The following is a 10,141-nucleotide window of genomic DNA, read 5'->3' on the forward strand; positions in this document are numbered from 1 at the left end:
TCAGGCCAAGGACCCATCTAGTCCAGCTTCCTGTATCTTACAGTGGCGTGCCAGATGTCTCCAGGAGCACACAAGACTACAACATACCTGCAGCCTTTTGCCACTCCATTGCATCTGGCATTCATAGATAGGCTACCTTTAAAATCTGGGGTTGCATATAGTCATCATGGCTTGAAAACCTTTGATGGATGTTTCCTTCATAAATGTGTTTAACTACCCACCCTCCTTATATGCATGTAGACCTGCAGTTTTCAAGCTCTCCTGGAGTTTGGAACCCACAGTAAGTTCTTGTGGGGGCAGTGGGGGCGGGGGGAAGGCAGTGATGTGATCCCCAGGATCGCGCCTCTCAGGGGGCTGCAGGGACTGGGGTGCACTCACCCGTCTCTGCAGCAGCATCCTGGGGGTGTGGGGAGCCCTGTGCAAGCCTCTGCAGGGCTCCCCAGGTCAGCAGCAGTGAAAGTGTGTGATCGTGCTCTGCCTCCGCAAAACCGGAAGTGGAGCGCGATCGCTCCACTTTCACTGCTGCTGACCTGGGGAGCCCTGTAGAGGCTCATGCAGGGCTCCCTACACACAGGGACAGCTGCTGCAGGGACTGGTGACTGCACCCCAGTCCTTGCAGCCCCATCAGAAGTGAAAGTGGAGCGATCACACTCCACTTCCGGTTTAGTGGAGGCGGGGCGCGATTGCCCCACTTTCAATTTGGAAGCCTCAGGGAGCCCTGTGGACAGCCACGCAGGGCTCTCCACACCCCCAGGAAGCTGCAGGAGGCTGTGGTAAGTGCAGCCAAGCCACTGCAGCCCCCTGAGCCTCCTCCTTGCCTCCTGGCTGCCCTCCGGCCCTTAAGGGCAAAGAGGCCAGGGCCCTCAGGCTGGGGCATCACAACGCCCCAGTCTGAAGACCTCTGATGTAGACCATTTGCTGTCACAATACTCTGTGGTAAGGCATTCCACAGGTTAATCATTCAGTGGGTGAAGAAATGTTACCTTTTGTCAGTTCTAACTCACCCAACAGTCAATTTTTGTGGATATTCCCTAGTTCTGGTTAATGTGAGAGGGAAAAGAACATCCTTCTATCCACTCCATCCATCCCATGCATAATTTTATATGTGTCAATCATGCCATCCTCAGGTGCCTTGACTCAAAAAAGAAACAGCCCCAAATGTAGCCTTTCCTTGTAAGGGAGGGGCCCCAGCCCACTAAGCATTTGGTTGCTCTCTTCTGTACTTTTCCAATCACTTTCATCCAACTAGCCCTAGAGCTGAGATGCCACTACCGGCTTGGTTACTTTGCCCAGAAATGGGAGAGTTGAAACTGGTCAGAAATTATCCAGTATGATAGGGTTCAGGGAGGACTAATTCAAGAGGAGGAACCATGGCTAGTGTCAGTACCCCTTCCCCAGAGAAGCCCAATCCTAACTAACCTTCCCCCCCCCCACCAATGGAACCATGCCATCTGTGTGTACGCTGCACCCTACAGGGGGTAGCAGTCCTGAAGGGCTCCCTGATGGAAGGGAACATTTGTTCCCTTACCTTGTGGAAAGTCTCCACTGCCCCAATGGGTCTCTTTGGCTCTACATCTGTCATTTTGCAGGTGCACAACTGAGGAGAGCAAGGAAGAGGGAACAGCAGAAGTAAGGAAGATAGGATCCTAGTGTACATTAGTGCTGTCAAGATCCAACCCTTCCATTCCCCTTTTCTCCTCTTTCCTGTCCCCCACAACAGCTTACATGCCTCAGTGCAAGTCAACCTCTGTAGCAGCGTGTTGGGGCCGCAATCACCATTTATGGCAACATCCCCGAAATGGCTGCCAGCAACTCGCTGTTTGCAATGTCGTAAATGTGTGTACACTATTGTATATGCCTTTAAGATGTCACAAAGCTCAATTAGGTTGGGTCCTTAATTATCCTACCTGTCCACTCACTTCCTTCCCCCACCTAGGTAGATCTGATAAGCAAAGTTGGGTGGATGGTCTCAAAGGATAGTGTCGAGATCTTCAGGCTTGTACAAGGTGAAAAGAATCCCTAACACCCGGGCCCAGACAAGCAGAGGGCACAGTGACTAAAACTGTTAACACAGAGCCCATGTTGGGACAGATACAAATAATTTTATCTGAAAAGTCCCTAGCAAACTGGTCACAACAAGACATTAAGTTGTTTACATTCCCACCATGGAGTGGGGCAGGTGAAATACACCCTCAACAAATGGAAACAGCTCAGCAGGACTACTCTCCACAGATACATGATGGCAATTTTAATTTTTAATCTTTATGCAGCTTTACATTTTATCTGCTGTTTGCTCTTTTATTGTTATCTTTTAAATGGTTTTTACGGTTTTAATAGTTTTTTAAATTTTATTATTATATTTTGATGTTTTAATATTGATGTATTTGATTTGTTGTACACAGCTTTGGGTTTTAGAAAAGCAGTATATATTTAAAATCTTTTAAATAAATAAAATAAGCTCTTGTTACTGCCATCACAGCCACAAAGTAAGCCCTAAAATGGTTCTAACCCATGTTTGATTCAATTCATTGAGTTTTCCTCTGCTCCGTTTCTGTTGCTGAAGATGTCTTCTGAGACCTCCTGGCTCCATGACAAAGGAGCAACAGAGTCCACAGCCATAGCCGTTTCCTCATTCCAGAGGCCAACCTGGGCTTCAGATGAATCAGCAGTCCTGGCAGCAGGAAAATCAACTAAAACCATTAGAAAGTTGTCTGGATCCATAAGCCTCTGGTGGTGGACCATACAAATCAGTCCCCCACCCCTGTAGAGGTGAGGAACTGTGATCAGCCATGATAACTCCACACCCAGATCATCACCCACCTGCCCAGTGCCAAATGCTAGGTTCAACATATGTCCAACCACATGTGCCAAGGCAGAGAACCAACACACCCATAGTTGCCATGAAATTCTAAGCTGCTCCATTACCAGGAGCCTCAGCCTGAATGTTGAAAACCCCTACCATCAGTGATTATCTACTGAAGTAGCAGCCCCAGTATAAAGCCTTGAAAGATGGATATGTTCAAAAAAAAAAGTGAAGGAAATCAATAAAATTTTACTTCTGAGATTGCAGGATTTCCAAGATTGGTAGCATGATATCTCCCATCACTTCTCTTGGATGCATTAGAAAGCCTCTCCCTCTGAAAAAAATTGCCAAGTATTGCAGGCTGGTGACATAGGAGCAGCAAGGTTGCCATCAGGAAGAACTACTGCAAAATGGTAATGTGGGGTGCATCTGTTCGGGGCTGAAAGACAGAAAAACCTCTTTCACTATACTGCTTGGCATCACTATAAGGTCTTCACAGAGGCCACCTCTTTTTTCATCATCAAAGTTGATGTTCCTGGTCCTTCTGTAGCAAAACTTTGTCAGTGCATTTGTGATGAATGGGGTATGTCTAAACTCTTACTGCTTTGGGTATTATTTCTCCTTTGAAGCTAGGGGTCAGCCATAGTACAAAAATTTTAAAAGGATTCATTACCAAAGCCATTAAGGCAAATCATTTTCAAAAAGGAAAATCCCCTTTAGCATATAGGAAAGTAAATTTACCTGCTACAGGGGATCCCCTTTGGAAGTTAGATTTAGGGACCAGAAAGTTTGAACTTATAGTGAAATGCCTTATAGAGGGGAATTTTCCCCATAAGAAATAATATGGATCAGGATTAATTGGGATCATACAAACATACATGCCCTACAAGGGGATTTTTATTCCCTAAGAAACAATGGAAAAAGTTTACAACAGTGACAGTAGAGTGCAGCATGCAGTCCTAAGCACATATCTATATAAACTATGCTTCCCCCCCCCCCCCCGCACAAAAGGGCAGCCTGCCTATGATGTGAATTGGAAATGTCACATCTGGTCATGAGTTGGGGAGGTGGCAAGTTGGTGGGGAGTTCGCTGCAGTCACCTGCTGCCTCCCCCAGCCTGCCACCTCCATGGTTTCTGGACTGGCTCCATCCTCTTGTGTGCTAGTACAGCATTCCCTCTGCAGTTATTATTAGAAGAAGCAATGGCCACAGCAGCAGTGCTGGGTGCTGAATGAGAGAGGGAAGTGGTTGAAGTCAGAGGGCTACGCTCCCTATTAATGATGAAAACAAAAATAATGCCAAAATTGAAAATATTGCAGCACTGTCCCTTTAAGAGCTCAGAAGGTGAGGGGAGGAAAAGAAAAAGATGTAGGTGTGACTGCTGCAGTAAAAGACCTAAGTGCAAGGAATTTTTACATCCAGCACCTCAAAGAGTTAAGGACTTAAATTTGGGGAAATGTACCACGGGGGACTTATAATTGGGACCTCCTGTATCAGCCAAGTTTTTTGTATCTCTGTGAGAAGCATGTTTGTCATATCTCTTTCGTAGGTAATCCTGCAGAGACCTGTTGATATTACTGGCAACCTTGTGTGTCGTCATCCCCTTTCCAGGCAACCACTCTGTACATTAATAACTGCCAGGTTTATCAAACTATCTATTTTCAATCCTCATATCCGAATAATATACATCATTTGCTCTGTATGACCTGGGGGAGGAAGGAAAAATCCATTTGTTCCCTTCTCCTCCCATGAGGGTAGCTCTACATTCAGGGGTTTTTAGAAGCCCATAAATAGAATGACTGAGGTGATGATCTGACAACTTGGGTATGTAATTCTAAGAAAAAATAACTGAAGGAATAGGGTTCAGATCTGCCCACCTCCAGGCTCCTATGTCCTGGGATTATGAGAAGATCAGGAGCCTCATTATTTGTGTGGGTTCCATTCTAAGCACTCACGTGGATGGCAAAAAATGGACTATAGCAAATCAATTTGAAAAACAATGTTTCTCTACTCCAGTGATTTAAAAGCAGCCTTGCTGACCTTTATGATGTAAGATAAGAGTCATTAAGAAGACAATCCATCAAAGTTGTCCTCCAAGCAGTTAGAAAGGTGTTTCACTCAGCCCCTCCCTTCCCTAATGCAAAGTGATCACCCCAATGCTCAGGGGGAAGGGAGGGGTCGCCTGGAGGGAGGATGATTGATGGATTGTCAGGCAGCTGCCATGTGTGTGTGTGTGTGTGTGTGTGTGTGTGTGTGTGTGTGTGTGTCTCTCTCTCTCTCTCTCTCTCATTAAGGAGGCTATTGTTAAAGGACTGTTCAGTTTTTTAAACTGATTTTAAAGGGATGCATTTTTCCCCTTCTCCAGGTATCAGGACATTCCTTCTCATTTGCAGGGACCATTCGGGTTGAGTCAAATTAGTGTATAAAAAATCTGTGTATAAATAGGCTGGACCTGTATATATATTTATATATAATCTGTTGAATAAGAGTTATTTTGGAATAAATGTTATAGAAGGAATTGACCATGGGAGATGGACACTGACAGATAATAAAACACTCCATTATGTGGCAATGGGACATTCTGCTCTCTGCTTTCAGTTGACTGCAGAAAAGCAATGCCTATACAATCCTTACCAGCATTATTGTGATCCGGTTCTTTAAACAAATTGTAAAAGGTCCCAGGCAAAGTCAAGAGGTGCCTGCTCTCCTGAACCGATCTGTGGATGTCCTTCTGTTTTATCCAGTGATATCCCCAATGCAGTCACCTTCAAACTAAAACCTCTTGCACCAGAAACCTATTTCCTTATATGATGAAGTTGGCTGAAATGGGGGCAATCACACACCTTATCACTGCAGGCTGCAGGAATTAGATGTACATATAGGCAAGAGAAGGCTCCCTGGGCTAGGTCAGATTCAAGATACAGACCTGGCATCCAGTGTGTAATAGTGTATACACCTGAAGGCTTATGGCCCAATCCTACGTGCACGGTGTGTTGCAGAACTCAGGTTCCAGTGGCACAGCATGCTTTACGGCACCAGTGGAGGCACAGTGGGCTGTCCAGTGACACAGTGGGATGCCACTGTAAGTGGTGAGTGGCTGCAGCTGTGAGCCAGCAGCCTGTAGAGAGCCCTGGAGCCAGTTGGGGGGGGGCATACGTAGGTGGAACAGGTAGGGAGAGGAACAGAGCAAAAACAGGGGTGGGGAGGGAGTGTAGAGGCAGGGAAGGGATGGTATTGGTGGTCAATATCTTATCCCCCTTCTTATTGGCACCACTAATATCTTATCCCCCTTCTTGGGTCCACTTGGACTTGCGCCAGCTAAAGTGCTGGCTCTTTAGCTGGCTGCCCACGCATTTGGGCAGTGCAGGCTTATTCTTGGGCAAGGGAGCAAATGTTCCCTTACCCAGAGAAGACTTCCAGAACTCCCCCCCTCCGCCTACAGAATGCAGCTTGCTCCAGTGGTGTGGCTGTATTGGCGGGGGTGGGGTTTAGATAGAATTAGGCTGCCAGCAGGGCCAGCCTTAGGAGCTGTGGGGCCCAATGCAAAACATTCTTGCATCAGCTACAGAGCAAGGTGCTGGCTGCAGGCATTTTGCTTGTGGCCCAGTGTGGGGCTCCTCCAGCCAAATTGGTCAAACTGCCCTAAGGCCGGCCCTGGCTGTCAGGTTCATCTTTCCACCCACGTTCATTGATGTGTGTAACGGAAACATTGCCTTTGTACCATTTTCTCTTTTTAACACTGCCTGAGCAAAGTAGCCAATCCTTACCGGTTCCTTGTATATGGCTTCAACAACTGCTGCAGTAAGGGCGAGGAACATCTCCAGGGCGCTGAAGAAAATGAGTAAGCCACAGAACAGAATAGACAAAAGCTGCAGAGCACAGAAGCATGAAACACCTCTTAGACCGCTCTCACTTCTACAAATTAGTTCAGTTGTTAACATTAGAAAATGCCCCAGTAAATAACCATCTTTTGGAAAGAACTGAGTTCAAAATGTCAGTAATAATTTCTTCCAGGGAAAGAGGAAGGCATGCATAGCATCATTTCCCCTCACATGTGGGCCTTGTAGTCCCATCCACTGCCAGCATGGAAAAGATGCTTTGCCGAGACCTGGAACACCCCACACCACTTATGATGTCACTGCCATTTCCTTCCCATTGCCCCAAAGTAAATTGCTGGATGCCCTGGGCAAAGGCGAAGGAAGGAAGCAGTGGAACAGGTGAACACAGCCTTGATCCCTTGTTCTCATTTTCAGGACTATTTCCCCCCTGATTCTGTTAGCAAGAAATGTTTTTTTGAGTGAGCTTGAAATATTGAGCACTACAATAATTTCTGAAGTTTCTAAAGACCATCTCAAAACTACATTTTGTATGGCACACATGGGCTGCTGTGTGAGAACTGAGGAACTGAAGCATTCAAAACAAACAAAAGAAATACTTTGGAGAAAGATATCTGGATCCTGAACTCCTAAGTAACAACTAAGGGCCCAATCCTATCCAATTTTCCAGTGCCGGTGCTGCTATGCCAATGGGGTGTGCACTGCATCCTGTGGTGGGGAGGCAGTCACAGAGCCCTCCTCAAAGTAAGGGAACATTTGTTTTCTTACCTTGGGGCTGCATTGTGGCTACACCAGGGCTGGAAAGTTGGATAGGTGGAAAGCAAGTGTGCAGTGGAAAAGGGACACAGGTTTACAGGAAACAAACATAAAAACAAATAGGGGGAAGAGAGATAGAAGAGATGAAGAGAGAAAAGATGGCACAAAAACATTTGGAGTTGTGACGGTGTTCTTATAAGAAAGACAGGTTAAACTGCAACATGTTCATTGTTGTAAATATTTAAAATTGGAGACTATATAATGTATGTACTCCATGTTCTGGCAGAGTACCAGGTATTGTGCTTGTATTACATTTATATATATAACAGTGGTGTCCCAAGCATGCACACCACCCGTCCTTACCGGAGTGATGGCATTGCACCCAGAAGTGATTTGCCATTGACACAATGATGTCATTGTGATTGCGCGTACTGCTGAATCACTTCCAGGATGGCTACTTTCAGCTGTTCTGAGACTCAGGGAAGATGGAGGGGGCCATCCACTGCCAAATGTGGCACAGGCCTCTGCTTAGTGGGGGTTTGGGTGGCATGCCCGTCACACCCCCCCCCCCGAGTGTGCTACTCAGCACCATGCGTCCCCCTGGTCACCCGCTCCATATTCTACTGATCGATACGAAGAGGCTCCCCCTACTTATGAATGTTCAACTTACAAATGTTCAGCAGCAGTTTTTTGATAACTCTGTTCCCCAGGCAGGTGGTGGGGAACTCTCACTGGATCCCTATTTCTTCCAGTACTTTACTGGAAGGAGCAGCTTCACCCTGCCTCATGTGCAGACTGGATTTGCATCCTGCCTTTTACACTATAAACAGTGGCTATACTCTTTGGCAGTAGGCATGTCTGCATTGAAAAGCAAAGCTCTTAGTGTATGCAACATTCTGTCTCATTCACACACATCCCCTTTCGGAATCTTCCTCTGTAAGCCAAGATTCTTTGTGGAATTTCTTCACTTACCTGATGAACTGCTTGGTCAACATCATAAGCTTCATCTTTTTGATTTGTAAACATCTCGAATACATATAGAACGATGCCAGTGACTGCCACTACAGCACTTGTGATGTTCAATCCGATACTTATATGCATCTGAAAGAAAGCTACAAAGAGTCAGGCAACATAAGGGGTGAAGAGAGTGTAAAAGGAAAATAGTTCACAGGCAGTGCAATCCTATTCCTCCCATCTGCCGGACTTGTGCCGGCTCCTGCCCATCACAAAGCTGCCATAAAGCACGTTTGCGATGACTCAGGAGGAGGGGAGACCAGTGCACAGACCTGCACTGGCCTTGCTGAGCCAGCATAACGCCCAAACGTGTTGAGTATGTGCCAGCCTGGGCAGGCCAGCGCAGGGGGTGTGGGAGGACAGTGGGAGGGTAGAACAGGAGTGGGGAGGGGGCATTTCTGGGTGGGGAGAGGGCCCGGGAGGTGGATTGAGTCCAAGAAGGGGGTGGGACAAGCTGTAGCAGCGCAGGCCAGATCCTAACCCCTGTCCCCAGCCCAAGCAGCCTTACATAGCCTTAATTTTGTGCAAAATCACAGGCACAGATTTGAGTAGCCACATATGGCTGCCTGGGGTGTTTTCAGGGTAAGGGAATGAAATCCCCTTACTCCGTTGCACCCCAACCTCAATCTACTTTGTGCTGGATACAGCACAAGCCTATCAGCCTGCCTGTTCCAGTACAAGTTAGGATTGTGCCCTATAATAGTCACATATGCTCACTGTGTGGGAAAACACATGCTTCTGGTTCTCATCATGGGAAATGTAAATCCAAAGTCAAATTTGAAGCATCTCACAACACAAGTATATCGAGGGAAGTGTTTCTCAGGCCGCAATCCTAACCAACTTTCCAGCACTGACATAAGGGCAATGCAACTCCGAGGTAAGGGAACAAACATTGCCCTACCTTGAGGAGGCCTCCATGGCTGCCTCCCAACTGCAGGATGCAGCACATGCCTCACTATGCCAGTGCTGGACAGTTGGTTAGGACTGCGCCCTCTATCTCCCATAACAATGTAACCTAGGGTTAGCTGGGTTAGCCAATGAAAGTGATTGATGAAAAAATTAAGCTTCTTCACACTGAACAGAATTTTCACAGAATTCACAGCCACTAGATGTGGTGGCCACTAGATGTGGTGGCCACAGCCAGTGGAAGAGGGCTGTTTGCATCTGCTTGGCTACTGTGGGAAACAGGATGACTCTCTGATACAATCCACCAGGGCTCTTCTATTCTCAACGTTGTTCTCTGCAGATACGGATTGCCAGCTCCTGACACTGGACCTTGTGGCTGACTCTTCGACCGCAGTTCAATCTGCAGCAATTAGGAGGTGATGATGTACAGCAATATTCAAAGAGCTTCACCTGTTGATTTTCTGCATAGCAAACCCCTATTAAAAAGATGGGGACAGGCCAGCCTAGACTAGGTTTTATTTTCCTGAACAGTTTGCAGCTGTACTGTGGGAGAGATCTGTAAACTACACAGACTGTACAGCCTCCTATTCTTTATCACTGAATTTAAATTTACCCCAGGGAAGACTGAATGGAACCCGAAGGTCAGGTTTTTAGAAAGGAAAGGAAAACTCATTAAATTTCTTCGATTTGAATGTTATGGCTAAAGAAAATCTTACTTTTTTTATTCCAAGCAATATATAATGTAAAATTAAATGGGAATATCAAATATTCTGTAGCAGGCTATTAAAAATGAAAACTGTGAAAAGATTAACAGAAATGAAAAGAT

The 10,141-nt window shown here is 46.3% G+C and overlaps 1 protein-coding gene across 1 annotated transcript in view; it reads right to left on the minus strand.

Annotated features, from left to right (window-relative positions):
- The window catches only part of LOC136644278 (membrane-spanning 4-domains subfamily A member 8-like), a 41,836-nt gene extending 33,434 nt beyond the window's left edge, over positions 1-8,402 (minus strand). The window contains exons 1-3 of the mRNA XM_066620002.1: positions 8,368-8,402; positions 6,571-6,631; positions 1,529-1,597 (exon numbers count right to left, since the gene is read on the minus strand). Of these exons, the coding sequence (XP_066476099.1) occupies positions 1,529-1,597; positions 6,571-6,631; positions 8,368-8,402 (165 nt within the window). The remainder of the gene's footprint in view (positions 1-1,528; positions 1,598-6,570; positions 6,632-8,367) is intronic.
- Between the last annotated feature and the right edge of the window lie 1,739 nt (positions 8,403-10,141).

The sequence above is a fragment of the Tiliqua scincoides genome, chromosome 1, assembly GCF_035046505.1.
Source record: "Tiliqua scincoides isolate rTilSci1 chromosome 1, rTilSci1.hap2, whole genome shotgun sequence".
Classification (NCBI taxonomy): Eukaryota; Metazoa; Chordata; class Lepidosauria; order Squamata; family Scincidae; genus Tiliqua; species Tiliqua scincoides.